General features: G+C 33.9%; 2 protein-coding genes, 1 long non-coding RNA gene and 1 pseudogene across 28 annotated transcripts; all 4 read left to right on the forward strand.

The window, feature by feature from the left end:
• The first annotated feature begins 234 nt into the window (after nucleotides 1–234).
• Nucleotides 235–1,422, forward strand: LOC112276608 (small ribosomal subunit protein uS4z pseudogene; annotated as a pseudogene). The gene is made up of 3 exons (XR_016500522.1): nucleotides 235–239; nucleotides 325–679; nucleotides 1,047–1,422. The product of XR_016500522.1 is annotated as a small ribosomal subunit protein uS4z pseudogene (transcript).
• A 3,884-nt stretch (nucleotides 1,423–5,306) lies between these two features.
• LOC141044315 (protein AUXIN SIGNALING F-BOX 3-like) lies at nucleotides 5,307–10,937 on the forward strand. 7 transcript variants are annotated; one of them, XM_090247187.1, is made up of 5 exons: nucleotides 5,307–5,527; nucleotides 7,424–7,535; nucleotides 7,683–8,543; nucleotides 8,832–9,333; nucleotides 9,669–10,937. In XM_090247187.1, exons 3-5 carry the CDS (start codon nucleotides 8,089–8,091, stop codon nucleotides 10,413–10,415), a joined length of 1,704 nt encoding a protein of 567 aa, XP_090103313.1. In that variant the 5' UTR covers nucleotides 5,307–5,527; nucleotides 7,424–7,535; nucleotides 7,683–8,088; the 3' UTR covers nucleotides 10,416–10,937. The 7 variants fall into 7 exon arrangements, with proteins under 7 accessions (XP_090103313.1, XP_090103315.1, XP_090103316.1 ...); XM_090247189.1 differs by having other exon boundaries at nucleotides 5,307–5,496; XM_090247190.1 differs by having other exon boundaries at nucleotides 5,307–5,476.
• Nucleotides 5,526–7,135, forward strand: LOC112276627 (uncharacterized). The gene is made up of 3 exons (XM_073530983.2): nucleotides 5,526–5,770; nucleotides 5,910–6,014; nucleotides 6,583–7,135. The coding sequence occupies exons 1-3, from the start codon at nucleotides 5,711–5,713 to the stop codon at nucleotides 6,811–6,813; spliced, it is 396 nt and encodes a 131-aa protein (XP_073387084.1). The 5' UTR covers nucleotides 5,526–5,710; the 3' UTR covers nucleotides 6,814–7,135.
• Nucleotides 10,938–13,117: 2,180 nt separating the features above from the next.
• Nucleotides 13,118–15,552, forward strand: LOC149986376 (uncharacterized). 19 transcript variants are annotated; one of them, XR_016500627.1, is made up of 7 exons: nucleotides 13,118–13,298; nucleotides 13,646–13,766; nucleotides 13,923–14,140; nucleotides 14,294–14,366; nucleotides 14,478–14,575; nucleotides 14,704–14,807; nucleotides 15,031–15,407. It is a non-coding gene; the product is annotated as an uncharacterized LOC149986376 (long non-coding RNA). The 19 variants fall into 19 exon arrangements; XR_016500628.1 differs by having other exon boundaries at nucleotides 13,923–14,106; XR_016500629.1 differs by having other exon boundaries at nucleotides 13,923–14,106; nucleotides 14,294–14,353.
• Nucleotides 15,553–23,358: the final 7,806 nt, after the last annotated feature.

Here is a 23,358-nt window from a genome sequence, read left to right on the forward strand (position 1 = left end):
TCAACCAAATTTTTCATGTCTTTCTTTTTTAAGTTTAGGGTATACACGCTTCCGAAACCGTAAGCGTTACCAACGCCTTGTGTCTGCAGATTGCATTTGCAGATGTCCCTTATTGCTTTTGGATCTCACTATTTGCAGTTTGGAATCGAATGAGGATTTCAGGATGTGTCGACAATTGTCTCAGATGTGGCAACTGTAGAGATCAATTTTTTTTAATCTGTCTTCAGTGTGGAGATGGGGTTGCTGTGAAGGACAGTAACCGCTGGGTTTTTGCGAATGGAGAATCGCTGAATTGCAGTTGCTGCAGATGGGAAGAGCTTGAAGAAGTCGCGACAAGTAGCGTCTCGACGCTGGGCTAAAGCTGGCGGGAAAGTATGGTCTGCACAATAAGCGTGAGTTCTGGAGGGTGCTATGTGCTCTAAGCCGTATCTGCAACAATGCCTGTGTGTTGCGCATTCTCGATGAGAAGAATACTTGGCGTATCTTTGAGGGGAAGTCGCTCCTTCGACGCATGAGCCGTTGTAGGCCATAGGATGAGAGCCTTTGCAAGCTCGATTAATTGCTCGCTGTCATCGTGGAGAATCTCCTGGAGCAACAATCTCTTCAGATCCTTGTGTTTAAGTCTGGCATGGGCAAGTCTATCCACCACGCTTGTATTGATCAAGCAGCGGCATATCAGGTCAGTGCGATATTTGGGCAAGTATTTCTCGGTTTGCTGTAGTTGCCGCCGCATCCGGCAATCCTAGTTCAACTTTTCAGTCGTTTTATCAGTGAATGAATCTGTAGAATCAACAATCGTGAGATGTAATGAGGGCTTTTGAGTGTGGAGGTTAGCATTATAGTTGATGAAAGCTTGAGAACAAAGATCCTTCAATGTAGGACAGTGATATGAACCAGGACTGAACTCATTGCAAACTCCCCCAGTTAATTTTTTTTGCAATTCCACCGTAGTTATTGCTACGGATTCACCTCAGGCAGGTATTTGATCTATCATTTCTGCAAACGCTGGTTTATCATCTTTCAACATTCCAATTTATATTTAACAGGATTGGCAAGAAAATTGTTGACGATCAAACAGCGAAAAAGCACATTGATTTTGCCCTCTGTAGCCCATTTGGTGGTGGCAAACCTGGACGAGTAAAGCGAAAGAACACGAAGTCCCCATCAAAGAAAGCCTCAGGTGGTGACGATGAGCAGGCCATGAAAATTCTCTCCCCGAGGAATTCTTCATACTGGTGAGGATTTTCATTGGTAGTTTTGAGATCCAAAACCAGTGTTAACATGTGTATAAGGCCTTCGCATGAAATGTCTCTGATCCTTCCTATTCATGATTTAGAGTAATTATCTCAAGTGGGTCCTTTTGTACAGCTTGTGATCGTCCTTTGACTTCTTTAACTTCTTGGAATTAATGTCTTGATTCCATGCCTACTGTTACATATTCGCTGCATTCCTCCTTTCATGAAAAATGTGCTGATTATAGAGCGAAGAGTCGATGCTTCTTTCGTTTGTGTGCGAGTACCACATGATTTGTACCACATGATTCTTTTAGCCATTGAGATGTCTGAATACCTTGCATCTCAACCGATTACTTTCGACTGACCTCTTCCTCTCTCTTCTCGCTCATCTTTGGACTTTTTCTTTTTTTTATGTTTCTTTTAATCAAGTGTTGTGAAGATAGTCTTTCAGTATTACTCCTTTTAAGTATTGTTCACTTTGTGTGTTTTCACCAGAACTTGCACTAGCCTTAAATGGAGAAAATGTGCCATTTTGAATATTTGATCATATCTATATCCTGTGGTGCAAGTCTTTTATTATAGCTAGTGATTAAAACTATAAGAAATTCGTTAATTATGATTCTGAAGAAAACTCTTGAATGTCTCACAACAATGCAGAATCCGTCCATTTGAAGACATGATTTATGCCTTCTGGCTGTAAGAGAGAAATAGAGAGTTTCTCTTTTCACATTCTTCTTGAGTGGTGACCTCACTTACTGGGACTAAGAAACCTGTAAAAGTTATGAATCTTTCTTAACATGTCTCAATAGCAGACTTTTAATGATATCTAGTATTAAAAATATTATATCACAGTAGGAGATATGAGACATGTTTGAAAATTGTGGGAGTAACTTTTTTTGTTGCCTAAGTATTGAGTTGGATGTGTGATTAAATTATATTTTTACATTCATTACGTATTAGACAAATTTTAACATTTCTTTCATTTAAACAATGTAGTAAAAGAATTCTTAATTTCATCTTTGACGTATCAAAATCGTTAGAAAATCATATGGTTGTTTAATCTTCATTTAGAGGTCTATTGGAATTCTAAGTTGAAAACTACCATAGAAGCATCCCATACTGTACAAGTCTTTTGGTTCTTCAAAAAAACTTACAAGGTTTTCTTGTTAGTTAGAATGTATAAAATTAAGTCTTTACCAATTCATAGACTTGTCAATGTTTATTTTGTACTCTATTCTAGCTTTACTGTGTTTTAGTTTCTTATTATTTGTCAATAGATATTATAATTTTTCATTGTTGTGAATATATTAATATATTTTTAACCTTTATAACCTATCAATTAACATACATATATTATAGTATTTTGCAATTCTATTGAAAAAATATACTTAAAGGTTTCATTATTTGAAATAGTAATATCAAGATTTTTTTTATATAAGTAACCAAGCATAGATTATCTTTATTTGCAATAATTTTTATAGGTTATTTAATAATATTATGCAAAAAAAAAAAAACAAAACAAAACAAAACAAAAATTTTATTAAAAAAATACTAAAAATTTTATATTAATATTTCAGTATAATTTTAATGTAGCGTGCTTTATGATCTATCTTAAATTAAGATTATAGAATTTACAAAACCAAGACAATCAAGTAGATCGTTTTTTTTAAGTCCTTAGAATTGAGTATGTAATATATTTATAATTATTTTATTTGAATATCAAATGTCTTTGCTATAATTTATTTAATAGCTAATTAAATAATATTTGGTAATTTTAATTTTTTATATTAATATTTCAAATCTATCAAATTTTCCTTGTTATATAATCTTTGGTTTTGAAAAAAACTATATATATATATATATATATATTCATTCACAAATACATATAATGTAATATTAAAGTGGTATATATTTGTAGTGGTAAAGATAATTAATATTTTACTAATATAATTTAAAGTATAAATATTTTATTTTGACTTAACCAAAATAATAATGATTTATAAGCCTCCTTGTAAAGAAATTTTAAGCATCAAATTAATAGCATGTAAGTAGAACTACATTGATGGCTAAGTGAATTAATAATATTACCTACAAGCCACTTTTTTTTTTGATTTTGTTTGTTTGTTTGTTTGTTTGTTTTTTTTTTTTTTCTAAATTACTCAAATAATTACTAACAGACTATAATATATTTTTATTTTAAAAAATCAGTTATAATTTTTTTGTCTTGCTTCTTTTTATAAGAGAACAGGCAATAGTTATTTGAATTAAAAAAATATATATGTACTTTTTATGCAATCATTTTTGTAAATAGAAATGATATAGCAAGTAGAAGTAATATATAGTAAATAACTATTGACTTGTAGCTTGTAGGAAAAGAATATAAATAATATCACAATTAACTTCCAAATTAATATTGCATCATTTGCCATATGCAAGATTGTTATCTATTATCTTATGCATACTTTTAATTCAATACTAAGGTTTAAATAGTTAGTTTTTTTTTATATATTTATAACATAATTTAATTTAGATTAAAAAAATAAAATTTTATTCAGAAAAAAAATATTCATCACTTAAATCTAAATATTATCACCAAATATTAGGATAGAAATTTCTTGGATCTGGTCAAATGAATAAATTATTTTAATTTTCATGTTTAAATTTATTAAATAATAATAAACGATTTCTATTTTTGTTATCAATAAATTCAATAATTATTTCATACGATAATATGTGAAAATTTATTATTAGGATTAATATCTCAATAAATCTTCTATCAAAAAATATTATGCTATAACTTTTTTAGAAATTTATTGACAATTTAATTATAAAAAAAATCATAAGAACTCTGAAATAGTACATTAGAATAAGCAATCATTACCTTTTATAATTTTTTTGGCTCTACAAAGAAGTACAAATGGACTCAAGTGAAACAATTTCAACCAACACTTGATCATATCTTTGCATGAAAATCTAGTGGTTGTCTACTATATGCTTTTAATATTGTGTTTCTTTAAAGTTGAACTAATATATATATTATTTTTTATTCAATTTATAATCAAATATAATGATGGATTTTTTTATTAATTAATTTATATTTTAAAGGTTTTAAATAGTCATAGAATTTAAATATATTCAACAAGAATTTATTATATATATGCTACTATGAATTTAAAATTAGTAATTCAAACTTTTTAAATTAATACAAATTTTTTTCATATACGAACCAAGAAACATAAAAGTAAATCATTGTATAAGATAATAGATAACAATCTATTATCTATAGATAAACAATATTAGAAGTTTTTTATATTTTTAGTATAAAACCAGCTATCATGTTTTAAAAGAGCAAACTATTGGTAACCAATACATTATTGAAAAAAAAAATTGTTCCAAAAGTACGTGCTCTATAAAGTACATTAGTTTATTATTTATTGTGGACTCAATGGGGTAATTCATATTTTCATTTTGAAAGAAAATCAATTATTTGTGTTTATTAGGTATTGATACAATTACATACAGACAGACATACATACATACATACATACAAACAAAAAAATTCTGAATTTATTAACATAGTATTGTGACATTGTATATAAAATTCTATATATGTCTTAATAATATAATATATGTAAATAAATATATATATATATATATATATATATATGTATACATACAAGGGCAGGGCAGTCATTCCAGTACCTTTGTTGAGCCACGTCCTCATCACCATCATCCATCAGGTCTATCCACCCCATCCATCCCTTGTTTCTATTCATTCGTCCATATGTTCATTCTTTCATCCATCCTTTTATCCATCCATCCGGACCAATCAGCACAGTGCGTGGAGCAAGCCCTGTTGCAACAGGCCCCTCCACATGAGTGGATTCAATGCGGTCGGTCGCCCTCTCTATACCCGCGCACAGACCCCTCCTCCTCTGGGCGGGCTGGCTGACACATTGGCCACCCATGACCGAATAAAGGAAATCCTGTACACGCGGGTGAGGGGCAGAGCTCGAGGAGCCAGGACGGACGGACGGACTGACCCCCCCCCCCCCCGTTTCCCGTTCCTCGCCCTTCCTCTTTGCAACAACAACAACGCTGTTCGAGCTTCTGGTGCTGATGTTGTTGTTTCCATCACCATCACCGCTATGTCCCTTCTGTTGAACGGATGCGACTTATGTCCTCAGCCGGAATATTATTCCCCCTTTAGCAGCAGCCTTCTCAACGAGAGTCTCCGCGACGTACGTGATCAAGCATACAGGTGATAGGGACGCAAGAGCTAGCGACAGAGAGTGAGTGGTCGAAAGCGAGATCGACCTTTTTTTCTCTGTTAGTGGTGTCGCAAGTGGTGAAGTTTGGAGTACTGAGTTTTTTATTTTTAAAATGTATATTTTAGACTTCCATGTGAGAAGAGTTGCGTTTAGAGTGCTGTTAAACGGACGCACAGTGTTTGAGTTCTCTGGGTGAACGGATGGATGGCGAAAGAGGGAGGCGTGAGCTTGGGGTTGCGCGTTTCGGTTAAGCGGTTTTGTGAGGTAGTTTAGAGGTCATGATTGCTGGTGTATCTGGTCTCTTGCTCATTAATTTGGTTGTTCCTGGTTTGCGTTGGGGTTCGATTGTTGGTTTTCGAGGATAATTGTTCTTAGCAATATCGTGTTTGAGATTAATGAGCAGATTTATCCTGGGGGTGTGTCTCACTATGGAGTATACCGCGAAGAATCAACCCTATGGTTTTCTTATTGTACAACGTTCAAGTCAATGAAGGCTATGCTGGGCGAGGTGCGAGTTTAAGAGTATAGTTTGGGCTCCTGACATAGAGTGTTCTCAAATAATTTTTAGACTTGAATTATTTTGGAAAGTGTCGAGCTTTGTGTAGTCCGTTGAGAGTCTACAATTGGACAAGTCTAGTTTGTTCCACAGTAAATTAAGTACCACAAGGGCAGCGTTTGTGTTGCTATTCTGTATGTGAGTTAGTGCGATTCATGCATTGTAATCTGCAAAGAAGGAGAAGACTCCCAATGGGGTGTTCATGCCTACTCAGGAAGTTCCGCAGGCGTATCCAAATGTTAACGTACTCGCCTTTCGTTCAAGATGGTAGTAGTTGAAATTATTGTGCTAGCTGTGACTGGTTTGTCCTTCCCTATCTTACCTTTAACCCTATCCCTGCCATAGCTTTTACTCTCTCATTCTTCTAGTGCCGTACCAGAAATGTACAACGTTTGGTATACTTTCTCTAAAAATACATTATTTTGAATTTGGGTCCTGCGGTTTTATGCTTACATGGGATCATGCAATCCTAATTGAGATTCACCTGTGAGAGATTAATCCTGGACATGCTCGCTTACAGGGACTACGTACTACTCATGATGATTTCATTCCCTCCTCCATCTTGCTGTTGGCACCGCGGATAAAAATTCCTCGTTGGAACACTGTATGGAAAGCGGATTTCATAACCATAGTGAAAGGAACGGAATACGTGCGGTTTTTCGAGCACACTGTTTTCTTTGTTTTGCTTTTTGCTATTGCACCTTCTTCTTCTGTTCTGTTCCAGTCACTACAATTTCCGAATACTGACTGAGTGATACACTGAATAATGGAGGTAGTTTGAAAGCACTGTCAATCTCGTATCTTGGAATTAACTTCTTGCTGTTCATTTTTTTTTAATTATACACTGGAAGATAGAAGGAATGATACCAAGGAGTACTGGAGATCTGAATCTTTGTTTTGTTTTGTTTTTTGTTTTTTGTTTTTTTTAATTTTTAATTTTTAATTTTTTATCTGTCTATCTATCTATCTATCTATCTATTGATATTATAATGAACTTGAGAGAGGGCTTGGTTGGATTGACCATTCCCATGAGGCGTGCCAAATTTTTTTTAAAATCTAATTCCTGCGCTGTCGACTCAAAATCCAAACTTCGATTTTTCAAATATTTGAGGTCTAAAGCTATTCGAGCGTAATCCTCAGTGTCGAAGAGAGGAAAATGTGTGTATGGTGTGACTTAAACCGTTACCGTTTGTAGGACATCATAAATGTTGCAGTTTGGTTTTCGCGATCGTGTATGGACATGCAGCTAGTTTCAGGTCTAGGTAAGGCCTTCGTATCCATTTGAATGTGTGTCTGTTCTCGTCCTATTGCGGTTTCTTTTTTTTGTAATGCGTTGACCCCTCATTCCCGGTACTTGGCAGGCGTGCAGAGGAAGAAGAGGGTGACAGCTTGTGTATGCCGAAGTTGGGGTAGTCGAAGCTGCCGAAAGCCGTGTTCTGGATAAAAAATGTTACGCTACTTATTCAGAGCTTTGTACGGATAAGTTTCGTGCTCTGAAGGCTCCTGTTTGTTTTCATTGAGGCTGGTGCTCTATGTTGCCCACAGATTCAATTTTTCTTGCAAGAGCCATTGGTTAGAGTAGATGCTGAACCAGGTGGTCATTTTACTTCAATGGCGCAGGAAAGGTGCTTGTTGACACGCCATTGAAGGCGAGTGTGATGCGAGATAGAGCTTTGTCACTGTGTTAGGGAATGATTCGACAGCATTACATATATCTTCCGTGAAGAGATCTTGGTCGATCCGGCTCATGAAATTAAAAGAGTTTCGTTTTTAGCTGAGGGGACACCGATGCATTTGTCCAGCCCTGGAGGATCACTTCAGAAGTGGAGAATGGGAGATATAGGGGAAATTTTAGACGAGCTCCTTGTGTGCTGTGTGTGAGCTTTCTACCTCCAGTATCATGATCCAAGTAGAGGGACCAATGAGAGGAGCGCAATTTTCTTGGTTGGCTTGAGAATAAACTCTTCTTCTCGAATTTCGAAGACTGGCAAACTTGGAAACCTTGGAGATAGATCAGGAAGGAGAGATGCTCTCCGTTTTCCCAGACGAGGTGCTAGAGCACGTGTTAGTATTTCTGACTGACCACAGGGATAGAAACTCTGTGTCCCTGGTGTGCAAAGCGTGGTGCAGGACAGAAGGATGGAGCAGGCGGAGTGTTTTCATTGGGAACTGTTATGCAGCCTCCCCAAACCTCCTGTTGAGGAGGTTCCCCAAGTTAACGTCTTTAGAGATGAAAGGGCGGCCTAGGTTCACTGACTTTGGGCTGGTGCCTTCGAATTGGGGGGCATTCATCCAGCCATGGATCGAAGCCTTGGCCGAGCATTACGCTGGATTGGAATGTCTCCGTTTGAAGCGCATGACTGTGTCTGACGAAAGTTTACGGATTATAGCTCTTGCCTTCCCCAATTTTCGTTCTCTGCGCCTTGCCAGCTGTGATGGATTTACTACCGATGGTCTTCAGTGGATAACGAGACACTGCAGGTGATGATTTACTCTTTTCAATGTGAGTCCATCTCATGTGATGCAATCGAGACATATAAACCGGTTGTGAAATCAGATGGTGAGCAAGCCTGAATTCGGTGCAGCAGCCCAGGTTGAGCACAGATTGCACGTGTCAGGACGTGGAGGCTTTAGTGCTACTGTTTTTGTTTTTCTGTTTCTCTGTTTCTAATATAAAATAGTTTAGATTTATGATTTTTTCTTTGACTAGGTTAAGTGTGAATGGTTGGTTACAGCCTGTGAGCATAGATGCATTTTTTCTGTGCACAGGCATCTCAAGGAGCTGGATTTGCAAGAAAATGAAATCCAAGTACGCAGTGTAGGCTGGCTGACGGCCTTTCCTGAGTCCCAAACAACTCTGGAAAGTCTCAGTTTTGCGAACATCCAAACCCCGTTGGATGAATACGATTTTCACTCTTTGTATGCCTTGGTAGCTCGTTGTCCAAGACTGAAAAGGTTGAAGTTGAACAGAGAGGTCACTCTGGAGCAGATGCAGAAGCTTCTTCTGCTAGCTCCTCAGCTTGAAGATTTGGGCACAGGGGCATATAACCAGAAGCTGACGTGGGGTAAACTTCATGACCTTCAGGCTTCATTTAGGAAGGTTAAGAATATCCGGTCGCTTTCTGGGTTTTGGGATGTAAGTCCAAGGTGCTTACCGACATGTTTCCCAATTTGTAACGAGCTGATCACCCTAGATCTCTCAACTGTTGCACTCACCACAGCTGATTTTACAAAGTCTACTACAAATTGCGTCAAGCTCCGGCGCCTACTGGTGAGTTTCTTCTCTTAATTGTAGGGTCATTTAACCAGAAAGTTTTGAATACTTAACCTGTGGTTTTTTGTTGATGTTAGCTCCAAAGACTGAATTTCTTACAATTTTGGAGTGGGACGTTTATGAAGAGAAATAATCTCGTTATTCTGCTATAATAATCCAGCTTCAATTCAAGCAGACTCACCCATGCCGTATTCTCACATGTTGTGGGATAGGAAAACCTCACCTTAATTACGTCATGACTTCCACTTCCTAAAACTGTGGTCTTGGCCATGCCCGGTTCTGTAATTTTCCTCACATTCCGTCTGCTTTACAATCATTTCTTTTTGACTCAGGTACAAGATTCTGTGGGAGATGAGGGTTTACTTCACGTAGCACGTTGCTGTAAGCAGCTGACGGAGCTTCGTGTCTATCCTTTTAACAATCAAAGTAACGTTACAGAGAAGGGTTTTATTGCAATCTCCGAGGGATGCCGAGACATGCGTAAGATCCTTTACTTTTGCAAGCAGATGTCAAATGCTGCAATGATTCAGTTCGCCAGGAACTGCCCGAATATGACCCATTTCCGGATGGCCATGGTGACGGTCTACGACCGAGACTGTGTCACCAACGACCCTCTGGACGAAGGGTTCGGCGCGGTGTGCAAGCTGTGCAAAAACCTTCGCCGCCTATCTCTCTCGGGGCTCTTAACCGACAAGACCTTTGAGTATATCGGCATGTATGCGAAGAAGTTGGAGACTTTGTCAGTAGCCTTTGCAGGCGATACTGATTTGGGAATGGTCAACGTTCTGGACGGTTGCCCAGCTCTGCGCAAGTTGGAGGTTCGAGACTGTCCCTTTGGGGACGAGGCTCTATTGTCTGGCATCGAGAAGTACGAGTCCATGCGCGCTTTGTGGATGTCTTCATGCCAACTTACCAGGGATGGTGTCCAGTTCCTGGCTGACAAGAACCCTAACCTGAACGTGGAAATCATCGTGGATGTTGAGAAGTCACATGACCCAGAGTACGTTGAGAAGTTGTATGTTTACCGTTCTATTGCAGGCCCTCGGGAGGATGCCCCGTATTTCGTAGATACATTGTGATCGCACATACCTTGGCTGTACTTTCTTTCTTTCTTTTTCCATATCTTTCCGGTTTTAAGTCTGTAGTGCTCTCAGTTATTTTCATTTACTTCTTACATTCTTCTTTCTACACTAGAGAGAAGCCATAGTTTGAACTAGAGACACAGCGAGGTACGAGCGAGGCGAGGCGAGAAGATCCCTGAGGTATTGTGATTCGCTTGGTTGGGTATGGACGGCCTTCTGCAGTTAGCTTGGGATCCTGTCTCTCATAGAGGAAGTTTGGATATTGTACATAATATGGGTTGCGAGTCCCAAATAGGTAGCTTAGTACATCACTATTCTATAGAAGATTCTGTTGATCTGAATGGTTTTGGGGCCCATCCCATGTCTCAATGTTTTCTGAGTTTGACCTACTCCAGCGATCAAATCCGGTCTTACACAAGATGGCGATCGGTTCTGATTGGGCGCTTTTACGAACCTCCACGGTTGCCGTTGCGGTCTCTGTTTAGTAAAATGGGAAACAATACCTTATTCACACACTAAGTCTAGTCCCGTTATCAGTATTTCCAAATGTTTGTATGGATGTGGTCTTTTTTGGGGATTGCAGTTCTGGTTGTTCCATGACCTTGAAGATGAGCAATTTCAAGTCTTTAATTCCAATTCCAGACTGAATTAATTTGTTATTGTAAATATTTCAACAATTATGTCTATTGTCAAGCAATGTCTTTTGCACATCACTCTATTCTTATTTTTTTATTTATAAAGGAAGCGCTGTCCTTAATTGTGCTTTGTACACGCGTGGAGATAATGATTCTTTGTAAATACAATGTAAAATCATTTCATTCACAAAAACAGTAATTGCTAGGTTATGTTTTATCTGGGTATCCTTCATTGTATATTATCTTCTCGCATGTCTATTTTGCCTCTCTAATCAAATAATATATTGCAGAATATCTTTTGTAATTTGGTAGTATGATTTCTACAACAAGTACCAAAGTTGTTGTAGATGATAATCATTTGTCCAATGTACATTTTTGAATCTCTTCAAGTCAATTGTTTACTCCTAAAATATTACTTAAAATCAAACTATCTCAAAGTGATATTATGTTATGTTGTATTATGTTTTTACTATTCCTTATTGTATAGAACAAGTCTTTGAGATTTATTGGATCATCTTGTTTGTTAGCAACTAATGTTTATACAATATTATAGATAAAAAATTACATAATTTCTTTGTAAAAGAAGGGATCTATTTTATTTTGAATGTTTTGCTTGTTAGCAACTAATATTTGTACAATATTATAGATAAAAAAAGTTACATAATTTCTTTGAAAAAGAGGGGATCTATTTTTTATTTTGAATGTTTTGCATCTTTACTCTATAATACCATAGAAGTAAGTAGAACTTAGAAATGATGTGTAAAACTTGTAGTACATTAATAAAGATAGATATGAGAATGCAAAGTTTGTATCTACAAGATCTAGAATTCTAAAAAACTTTATTTAGAGATATTTTTTATGAATTAAGGATCACCAAAGGCAACAATATTAAATGCCAATAAAATGATGTAACTCTTTTAGAAGTGCAAAATCTTTTTGGTAATTTCTTGAGAAAATTGTAAAAATCTTAGCTACTAATTAATGACAATAAATATCTGCTTATGTGATTTGGAGTAATTTTAAGAAAGAAATAATTTTTGAGACAAAATAAAATTTTATTTTTATTTTAGTGTTTTTAGAAAGACAACATTTTTTTAAAAAATATAAATTTGTGCTTTATAGAGTCATTTTATTTTATTTTATTTGAGCGATTCTATATATTGTCATACAAGTGATTGAAAAGTGACAAGGCAATATAGTCATTGATATGACCTTGTAACCAATGAATTTTCTATGCTTGTAAATTGATAGGGTAGCCAATCTTGTCTAAAATCTTTTGATTCTAAATTAACAACAATTGAATTGATAAAGGTGTGGATTACAATTATTAAAATTTATTTAAAATTTTGAAGTTTGATTAGTTTTAAGTTTAAAGTATAAAATTGAGATATTAGAAAATATTATTCTATAATATTTTTTTGTAAATTTGATTCAAACTACAATAGTAGGATAAAAATTTGGTTATTTGCACAATTACATTGCACATCCAACAAAAACATAAAGACCTTTTTATTTTCAAATAAATTTTTTCATAATCCGTATATGAATAAGAAACTTTAAATACTTCTTTACTTGAATTAAAAAGCCATAGAAGATATCAAAAAAATCATCTATTTCACCATTGGAAATTTGTTTGAAATATTTCTATTTTATCTTACACCTAAAGAGTCACACTTTTTTCCTTCCTCTATTTTTTGAGTTTTTCTTTCTCATTTTCTTTCTCTTCTCCAACACATCTAAACTAAGCAACAACACCCAGGAGTCAAAAATTAGATTAGTGAAGGATCTCCAGATGGACCACAACGAGGATCACAGTCTCCATGAAAACCTGGGAACAGAATATATGCGCATATATATATATATATATATATATATATGTATATATATAAAATGGGTCCCTACCCAAAAGAGGAAAATAAAAGGACACCAACAAGATTGAGCAATCCATCAGCAACACGAGAACATTTTCAGACCACATCAATTGATTCCTGGGTCCATTTTCTTCTACCGACACCTCACTTTCCTGAGCTTCCACGAAACTCCTGCTGAGCATATTACAAGACACCATTTTTATCTAAAATAAAGTATTTCATTTTCCTCAATCTTGTCTCCATAGCCAACCCCGACCCTGTCTCAATGCTGAAGGATCGTCGTCAGCTGGAACCCAGTTGTTGATTTTAAGCTTTACGTGAAGAACGTGGCGTCATGCAGTGTAAAGATACCAGTTTTAGGGTTTCGGAGAAAGGTTGGTGATCGGAAAGTGAGGAGTAGATTTTGAGGTTTTTTGTTTGAAGCTTGTTGCTGGTAGCCTTGCTGCCTGGATTGACTCATTGTGCTTAGCTTTAGGGTTTAAGTGCTGGCGACCGCTGGATTAATAAATATATTCGTGGTGAAGTTTGCGAGGTTTGGCTTTGCATCCCTCGGCTTTCTGTTCTAGCTTTCAGGATCTGTAGTCTGGAATTTCGCTCACAGGATCTGTAGTCCATTAGATATTCGGGGTGCCCTAATTGCAGGATGGAGATGCTTGAGGTGGGTTTCCATGCAGATGTGTCCGAATATGGGGCTTACGGGCTGCTGCTGAATGCTGTGTAGAAGTGAAGTCGATGGGGGAGGAAGGAATTCGGCAGGGCTGGCGTCGTAACGTCTGTTGTGGCTTAGAAAGTCGCCAAATGTCGAGATCACCCTGCTTTCTCCTAAAGCATTTCTTTCAGAGGTATGCTTTTTTTACGTCCTTCTAAATTTACTTCTGAGTTCGAGTATCTATCACATTTTTCCTTATTCCAATCCTTTGTTCCGATTATTGTACTTGGAATGTAGATATTGTCTACTTTGATTAGGTCATTGACTTAAAAAATCTAGGGAGAGATAGGATGTCCGTAACGTGGTGGGATCGCTCAAGACGTTGGACTACGGGACCAAGAAGGGCCGTGCAGAGAATGGGTCTGTAACCGAAAGGAATGGAGGAGTATTTCTCATTGCACTTGGAGGAGAAGAGAAACAACCAATTGGTGAATCTGTTTTTGGGGAATGGTGGAATGATGTGGCAACGCCAGGTGCCAATCATCGGATTTCCCTAGGAACTATTTGGTACAAGTCCAATTTCTAGTTTCAGTTTTTGGTATCCGAACAATGACTGATTGGAGCCGCTTAATGATGTTTAACCGTTCGGAGGTTAGTACCCAAGTAATTAGAAATTTGTCGCAGCAACGGGTTTGATCAGTTGTAAGTCGTTTTGATCAGGAAGGGATGGTGATGTTGGAAAATGGGAGAGAGAATATACAAGAATCTTCTTCGCTGCAGGTGCGCCTCTCAGGTAAAGTGAGCAGCCAGTATTTGGTTGCGCTTTTAATGACATCGCTACTTTCCCTGGCAGATGCTGAAATTGTTGGAATTGACAAGCCTGTCTCTGTGCATGACTTTGCAGCTGGTGTATTAAGTTGGAGTGAAGGTTGACAGGCATGATGGCTGGAAACGTTTCTCAACCAAGTGTGGCCGAATTCACAAGGATGTTCTGCTATCCTCGTAATGCACGACAATGCAGCTGCTGTCGTTTCTAGAATTAATACTGAATGCTGCTGATATACTTGCAAGTAGTTGGTTTACGCAGTATAGTCAAAGTTGATGTTGGATTTCATTTTTGGCGACTTCAGGTCACCAGGAAACGCGTACGTTCAGTACTAGCTATTTCTTAGCTGGTGCTGATGGTATGGGAGACACTGTCACTGATGAAGGCTGTGGAACCAATAGTTTTCAGGTTTGTCTTTTTGCTACTTGCCAATGGAAGGATCAGAGTCAATCGGTTGCGCCACTATTATCGAATCATGCGTCTTGATTTAACGTAAAAATGAAGTTCTGTTCGCTCTCCTGTAGTTTTCATCTTATTTTCTCCAAGCAATGTGCTTCCTTTGGAGGCTATGTAATCCTCTGCTATATAGCCTGGCTCTCTGAAATTCATGGAGTGGTGGAAAAATTCCCAGGATTAATCAGGAATTTTTGGTGGAAAAAAAGAGGAAGAAATAAAGTCGAGGACGCCTGTGGATCCCACAATAGCCAGAAGGTTGGAAGAACGTGAATTGTTTGGTTGAAAGGTAAAGATTGCAGGAACGAGAATGAAGTTGAAAATGAGGTTTTCAATTCGTCTTTTTGGTATTTGAGACCTGAACTTGCAAATCGGTTTTCTCTTTTGGAGAATTGGATAATGGTCATCAATGATGGCGAGCACTGGCTTACCAAGGTAATGAAATGGGACTCTAGATTTGAAAGTTTTGTTGAAACGATGTGCAATTGTTGCAGAGGCTTTAAAATAATACATTTCAGTAGGTTTGGTATCGTTAACCTGCAATTGAACCCAGAAGTTGCTTTTCTGGTAAGACTTTGATATGCCCCTGACTACACTGATTACGATGCTGAGAGAGTTGGTACTGTAGGCGTTTCGGAGCCTAAATCACAAGTGCTTCAATCATTTGTTTAATTTAATTTTGAGTGTTCATTAATTTCGATTTCTTTCTCTGATTGTTATTCCTCTAAACAATAATATGTTTAACGTGAAATGAAATAACTAGCGGGATTGTAGAATCGTAATCCCTTTTTAACTGCACAATTTGGCTATCATGAAAATAGAGATGAAAGATTTTACGAACATGTACATCACTTGTACCATATTATTGTACACAATTAATTCTGTAATTATAAGAAATTATTTTTTTTATAACAACAATCCTTATTATGTTGTGAAGCTTTGTAAGCAAATATTAAGAATATGCCATCAACTCTTTATTAAGAATACCAAGTCACTCATGATTTTACATAAGAAGATTGTTCCATCTTTAGTGTTAATTTTGTTATTATTCTAACTTTATCATATACATATAGAAATACTAATATCACCTTGTAATACTTTTTATAGCATTGTCAATTTTTTTTTTTTTGCAGTATTCACTTTAAATGTTTTATTTTGCAGCAACAAAGTAAATTCATTGCTACTACTAATTAGAATTTTACTTTTTTTTTTTCACCATTATTCTATTTGTTTGTATGTATGTATGTATATATATATTATATATATATATATTCTTCTATGGTCACTAATGTTAATAAAAAAATTCACAAAATGTTTCTAAATTTTTACATTCAATATTTTTAAAACAAATTTCTTATACTAAAAAAAATAAAAAAATAAAACATTTAGATCTTGAATTTTGTGTTTTGACATCATAATTTTTTATTAAAATTATTGAATGACAATCTACAAATTTGAAACAATAACCTATTCTTTTCTTTTTATTCAATTAATTGGATATTTTAGTTGTTAATTTTGATAGTATATATATATATATATATATATTAGAAATTTCCAAAGAATTTATTTTAATATATTTTGGGAACCAAGACACTTCGAATATTTTAAAGTATATTCTCTTTCTTTTAAATTTAGTGTAATTAGCCACAACTATTATAATTTTTAACTATACAATGGTACTTTATTTTTTTTATACATTGTAAGGGAGTTTTTAAATTGGATTGTTGCTCAATATTCCAACTAATTTAAAAAAACCACCTTTTTAGTTATATTATTTGTATGCATACTATGTATGTTTACTTATTATTATTTTTTATTATTAATTATATATATTTATATGTATTTCTTATAAAATAAAAAGTGGATGGAAGATCCTTGGTGGGTTTTTTCTAAAAACTATATTGATGTTTTAAATAGAATTTTTATAATTCTATGTTCTTTATGAGATTAGATCTTTTTCTTATTAAAAAAATTTACCAAAAGAAGTTGAAGGAGCACTTTTTGAGAAGGCAAGATACAACTTGTGTTCCTCTCACTAGGAATGTTCTTAATTGTTATACCATGATTATAAATCCTACCTCCCAATCCTAAATCCTAACCTATCAAATATAATCTTTGGCCTTAAACTTGAACCCACAAATTATAATTAATTTGTCTTTAAACATTAAGTACCAATAGACTGTCCAAGGCTATGGTGGACATATGTCATGAAAGAGGGGTATTTATTAAAACATCCCTAACAAGAGAAGAGCATGGGATATAGTAAAAAAGGCACTTTTCTAACCTTTATCATCCAAAAATAAGAAATTCACATAAGATAGCTAAGCTAATGTCAACCACCTCCCATTTCCAACTTATAGGGTGGGATATTTGTGCTAGACTAGTGAACTATTGTCAACTAGTTTTGACATTTTTTAGCCAAAAATACATTGGTTCCTAGCAAAAATAGCATTAAATTATGAATAATATAAACAATTCTTTGTACTTAGAATCAATAAGCGTGAATTATTAAAAATCAATTTATGCATTAGAGGAGTTGTATATATACAGTCATTGATTGTGCATCGACCAATTAGAGAGTTGTTAGAGCACGATTAGAAGATGGAGGATGTGTAAGATATTATTTAGAGATAAGCAGAAACAAGGAAGAATGGTGGCTAAAATTCAACTTGAACATGGTGGATTACTTCCAAACTAATGTTTGAATTTTTGTTGCTTTATCCACATGTTTACATCCATAAGTAGCACAAAATTAAGTGAAGTTTGATAGCATAATTAAGTGCCACACATCACAATTTTGTAAAAGTTAGATTCTCGGTTTTATAATCCACCATTGGTCGGAATTAGGTTAGTCTATATATCAGAAATGGGTCAAAGAGAATTTTCAGCTAAAACATTTCTATAAATTCCATTTTTGAACCAAATTGTGTAAAAACACTTGAAATCCTCTTGATTTCTATTTTCCTAAATGGACATATTTACTTTCCATTTTTACACATACTATTTATATGCTGAAATGCTTAAGTCATAAAAAATGGGTTGTCTACCTTACATAGTTAATATGCATACCTTGTTAATATCTCCAAGCTTTTGTGATCCAAGCCCAAACCTCTAAATCTACACTCTCACTATCCAAGAAAAGACATTCTCAAAACCAGACATACCCAGACAGTACAACACCCCCAATACATACAATGTTGAATTACTTTTTGCATTGTTTTTTAGGAATGGTCTTCTACTCTTCAATGCTACAGACCCCTGTTAGGACAACACTGTAAAAAATAAAAATATAAAAAATAAAAAACCCAGCTGGACTCTCACATGCTTACCCTTACCACACACACAACAGCAACAAGCCCTAAAGTAAGGAGCCCAAAAACAGAAGAAAATCCACACAACACCAGACTGTGGCACCTGCCATTGGCAAATAACCTAAACAATCAGTGATTGTGTGAGCACAGCAGTATGTATATATACATGTGTGAGTGTGTGTGTGTGACAGTGTTTGTGTTTGTTTGTTTCTTTTGTTTTGCTTTTGTTTTATATAATAAAGGAAAGGTAATGGTAACAAGAGCAGCAGATTCAAGTATCGTACTACCTTCCCCTCCCTCCCTCACACTTTCTTTCCCCTCCCTACCAAATGGTGGTCTGCACTGCTGGCCATGACTGCAACACACACACACACACACACACATATATATATATATATATAATTGCAACAACGATTGATTTTACATAGGTTCTGTTGTTGCCCACTGCAATATATATATAAATAATGTATAGTGTATTGGCTTGTGCAGCAGAAGTAGTTGCTGGCTATGGCTATGGTGCAGAGTCTGCTGGGGTTCAAGGGAGCAGCAAGCATTCTGGCGCCAATGAAGCCACAATTACAGGCTGAAACTAAACTAAACAAACACAACTCCAAACAGGGACTTGGCTTGGCTGTTGTGGAAGTGAGGAAAATTGGGTGGGTGCCTTGCTTGTCATGATGTAGGAGGAGTACTCGTGGGCCCAAAAGAATATATACATATATATTTATATATATAAGTCTGCCTTGTTCTTGTAATGGGGCATTTTTATTATTATCATTTTTAAAGTTGATGATCACTAGATTTAGAATGATATACTTTGACATTTTATTTGTTCCTTTTGTATTGCATAAATGATGTGATTAGATTTTTGTATTTGTAAGGTTGGGTAAGATGGTAAAAGTCTTGGGAAATCAGATGTGTTGTTAAACTATTGAATTTGAAAAGATGCAGTTTCTGAGGAGGGTGTTGGTTGCACACAATGTCTGTAATTTAGACTCAAAAACTGCATCTCTTCAATTTCAACAGTGCAGAGCATCACATTGGATGTAATTTAGACTCAAAAAAACCAGTTGTGTCAAATTTGGCTTATTGTTCTATTCAAGCATTTACAAATCTCCATCACTTTTTATGATCCTTCTTTGACTGCATCCTATGTAAAATCAGAATGAAAAATGAGTCAACAAATTTGAGAAGTCAAGGTTAGTGGTTACAAAAAATAGATTTCAACTACTTATTGATTTTAATCACATGAACAAAAATTAATGATTGTTTTAAGTCTCATTTTTTAAATAAGTTGATTTCAACTATGCAGTAATTTACATTTATATCCACAATTGTGTAATTTTTACAATTTTTAACTTTTTCATTTTATTTATTGTTGAATTTCTTTTAACTTCAAAACTGAGTAATGTGAGATTTAAATGCATGCAAAACTATTGTGCATATGTTACTTATACTTCCATATTTTTTATTCATTAATTATCATTTTATTTATTATAATATTAAAAACTTAAGAAATATATCAAGAGGATAGTAATTTGTAGTAGTAATAGCATAAATGGTAATAACATGTGACAAATTGCAATGGTAGTAGCATAAAATATGATGGCACTAGCAATACCCCAAATCTGATATTTTCTTTTTCTTTTTCATTATTTACATATATGAGAGCATGAATGTAAAACCTTGTATCAATATTACTATGCACTTGGCTTAGCCAAACATTTGCTACACAAGTCTCAAAGTCAAAATTTATCTCAATTTCAAGTTTGACATAATGCAATATATATATATATATATATATATATTTTTGATATGTGCATGCATATACAAAATGTGACTATTATATGGAACTTAAAAAAACCTTGCTCTTTGAGTGTGATTTGATTACAATATATGTACTATATGATCTTTGATGATTGATATCTATAGATTGTATGTCATTATAAGCATGCAGTTGATAAAAGTAATTTGTCTTTCTGTACCTAGATAGTGTTACTAATATATTCATTCAACAAATATTTCAAAGCTTAAGTTCAATATTAATACTAGTTGGTTAGTTTTTGTCATCTAGTTTTTTTAATATATATCTTGGTTTCCCAAAGTAGGTAAAAAAAACCAAGTAAAATATAATGATTTTTTTATTATTTTCTATTTTAAAAAATGATTGAAAATGGTTAGCACTGAGACAATTCTCATTTTTTAAAATTATAAAATATATATTTTTATTTTTTGAATATTAACTTACGTCTGTATAAATATGTTAGTTTTATAAAAATTTCTTATATCAATAGTAATAATTTGTCTCAAATATTGATAAATGCAAGAGTTTCCAAATTAATTAATTAATTAATTAAAATACATTTTCTTGGTATTGTAGATGCATATAAACCATGTTGTATATATATTTTTTTAAGTTATGATATAAAAATATGATTATAAAATTATTAATTTATTTAAATGATTTTTTAAAATAGTAAACTTAGAGTTTTTTTCTTCTTCTTCTTCTTCTTTTTTTTTTTTTTTTTTTTTTTTTTTCTGTGTATATAAATTTCCCACATTAAAGTTTTCAAAAATAAAGATATATAAATTTTTGAAATTTTATTTCTATAATCAGAAAATATTTTAATAATACAAATTATAATTAAAAAGCAAGATACATTGCTGATTTTGTTAACTATGGTGCAAAATTATCACATTTAAATTATGGTTTAAATCGCATATTACAATGCATTGATGTCTATTCATCACATTTCTTCTTTTAAATGATATCACAAGTTTTTTAAAAATTAAAATGCACCAACATTAAGATTAAAAAATCTCATGAAGTTTTCATTATATATATATATATATATATATATATATATAACTTTAATATTTCACATAAAATAAAATCAATCAATCAATTATTTCTTAATTGAATGGTACAATGTAGGCAATCAATAAATTGGTTGCCATACCTTCGAATCGTTCAAAGCCAAGAATCAACCTCGGCATGCGAGAGTAGTACGTGGAGATGAAGATGATGAGTTAGCAAATGGGGCCCTCACAACAAAAGCCATGGATGGCATGGAAGAAAACAAAAGGAAAGGAGAATAGAAAAAGGGGAGCACATGGAGCTCCACTATGGTGCGGAATGGGTGTGCACTCTCTATTCTTGACATCTTTTCTCCACCACTTGAAAAAGCCAACAATCAAATCTTAATTTATATGGTACATAACTTAATCATCAATTGTGAAAATGTTGTATTCTATCTAATTTGGAGATCTTATTTTCAAAATTAAAAAACAAAAAACGTTTTACTTTTATTTTTGTAAAATTGGAATTATTATTAAGTGATAGTTTTTTTTTTCTTTTTTCTTTTGTGGCATATGTATGAATAGTTTGATTTAAACTATATATTTAAAATATTATATTATTATATTAAACTATGAGGTGGATTTTACAGACCATCAAATGGAAATGGGAGATTAAAGCATAAAAGTGACTAATTAAATTGTTTATATATATTAATATATTTGATTAATTTAAGAAATTATAAATTAATAAAAATACTGCTCTTTCACAAAGATCACCCTAGTAATATTTTATAGAATAAAGAATTAGAAGGATTAGAGCATATAAATAATGTGTGGATATAAAATAGAAAATCTAATAATAAGATGAATGATTATTTAATCTATAGATAAAATAGGAAGATAAAACTATAAATAGGATATTAAAAAAAATATGAGTTTTTGATTGACACAATCAAGATATACCAGATGTAAAAAAATAAAAATAAAAAATTTATCCAAGAGAACTTATTTAATGTTGCATTTTAATATATATATATATATATATATATATATATATTTATATATATGTGTGTGTGTGTGTGTGTATCTTAGAATTAAATAATTCATTTTAAAAATCCAAAAAAATTAAAATTGGGTCTTCTTTACCAATCTAAAATAAATTGACTTTATAAGTACTTAAAGAAGAATCACAATTTTATATTAAAACCTCTTAATTTAGTTTTTTTTTTGCTATGGTTGAAATGAGCTAGAACCAAATAGGAATTCAGATAAGAAATAGGAATTTTAGCTAATATAGCTATATTAATAATTATTTTTTGTTCTCAACACAAAGAAATACATAACTTGCCTATTTGTATTGGAGCCTTATATATATATATATATATATATATACATATATTTGTTTTTTATTTATATTTTAAAAACTTAAAATCTAAAATGTGTAAAAGTTTAATAAATTAATCTAAGAAAAGTAACTTCATGATTATCTTACACTTAGATAACCAACTTACAACATAGTCCGAATACAAAAATACACACACAACATAAAAAAAATTTAGAAATTACAAGAGAAACTATGATTGAGGAGCAATTAGTTTATTAAAGAAATAAAATTTTACTATTATTTTAATCTAGTTATTATAAACAAAGAAAGAGCTTGCTTATTTATTTTCCTTAAATTATCTACATAATAGATAATACCAATTCTTTTACAAAAAATATAATACAACACACCAAATTTAAGAACTATTGAAACCAAAGTGACGTAAGAGTATCACCACTAGTTGGTGCCAACAAAGATGGCCAATGTGTGATTGCCGGAGTTGCATGGCACATTGGCTGGGGTAGCCTTAGCGCGATCTCTACCCACTAGGTAGGGTGGCACGTAGCAACTTGGCATAGCATCCACCTGCCCACCCCACACCATCTCCTCAAGACCCCTACTCTCAATCCCCCTTCCTTTTGAGAAGCCCCCTTGCAAGATAAAATGAAAAATATGTGGCTTTTGCCAACTACTTTGCATTGTGGCTAGTAGAAGCCATGCCCAATGCCAACTTCCTACACCATACTAGCTCCACCAAGGCTCCACTCCAAACCCCAGCCCCGACATGAGAGAGTTGTTTCCACAATAAGTTGTTGGGAAAATAGTCCATTTTGCTAGGGCCAGCCTTACCAAGGCTAATGACCAGGCAAAGATGGGGCTCTTTCTAAGGCCATAGAAACCAAGCCATCTTTTGACAACATCAATGGCCATGCTTTAAGACCGCTTATTAACCAAGTATCTATTCCTAGAATGAATATAGAATATAAATTATTTCTTTTTGTTTCAAAAATATTATATATAGTTAGTTAGTTAAATGAGAAGAACATGTGCATGAAAGAGATGGCAAATCTAA

Source organism: Physcomitrium patens, chromosome 24 (assembly GCF_059467195.1).
Source record: "Physcomitrium patens ecotype Gransden chromosome 24, ASM5946719v1, whole genome shotgun sequence".
Classification (NCBI taxonomy): domain Eukaryota; kingdom Viridiplantae; phylum Streptophyta; class Bryopsida; order Funariales; family Funariaceae; genus Physcomitrium; species Physcomitrium patens.

What these genes read in the sequence shown, in the direction of transcription:
- LOC112276627 (XM_073530983.2), top strand. Translation starts at nt 5,711, where the DNA reads ATGGCGAAAGAGGGAGGCGTGAGCTTGGGGTTGCGCGTTTCGGTTAAG. An exon ending in CGGTTAAGCGGTTTTGTGAG is followed by an intron (nt 5,771 to 5,909) that starts GTAGTTTAGAGG and finishes ATTAATGAGCAG; the next exon opens with ATTTATCCTGGGGGTGTGTC. An exon ending in TGAAGGCTATGCTGGGCGAG is followed by an intron (nt 6,015 to 6,582) that starts GTGCGAGTTTAA and finishes GCTCGCTTACAG; the next exon opens with GGACTACGTACTACTCATGA.
- LOC141044315 (XM_073530982.2), top strand. Translation starts at nt 8,089, where the DNA reads ATGCTCTCCGTTTTCCCAGACGAGGTGCTAGAGCACGTGTTAGTATTT. An exon ending in TGGATAACGAGACACTGCAG is followed by an intron (nt 8,544 to 8,831) that starts GTGATGATTTAC and finishes TTCTGTGCACAG; the next exon opens with GCATCTCAAGGAGCTGGATT. An exon ending in TCAAGCTCCGGCGCCTACTG is followed by an intron (nt 9,334 to 9,668) that starts GTGAGTTTCTTC and finishes TTTTTGACTCAG; the next exon opens with GTACAAGATTCTGTGGGAGA.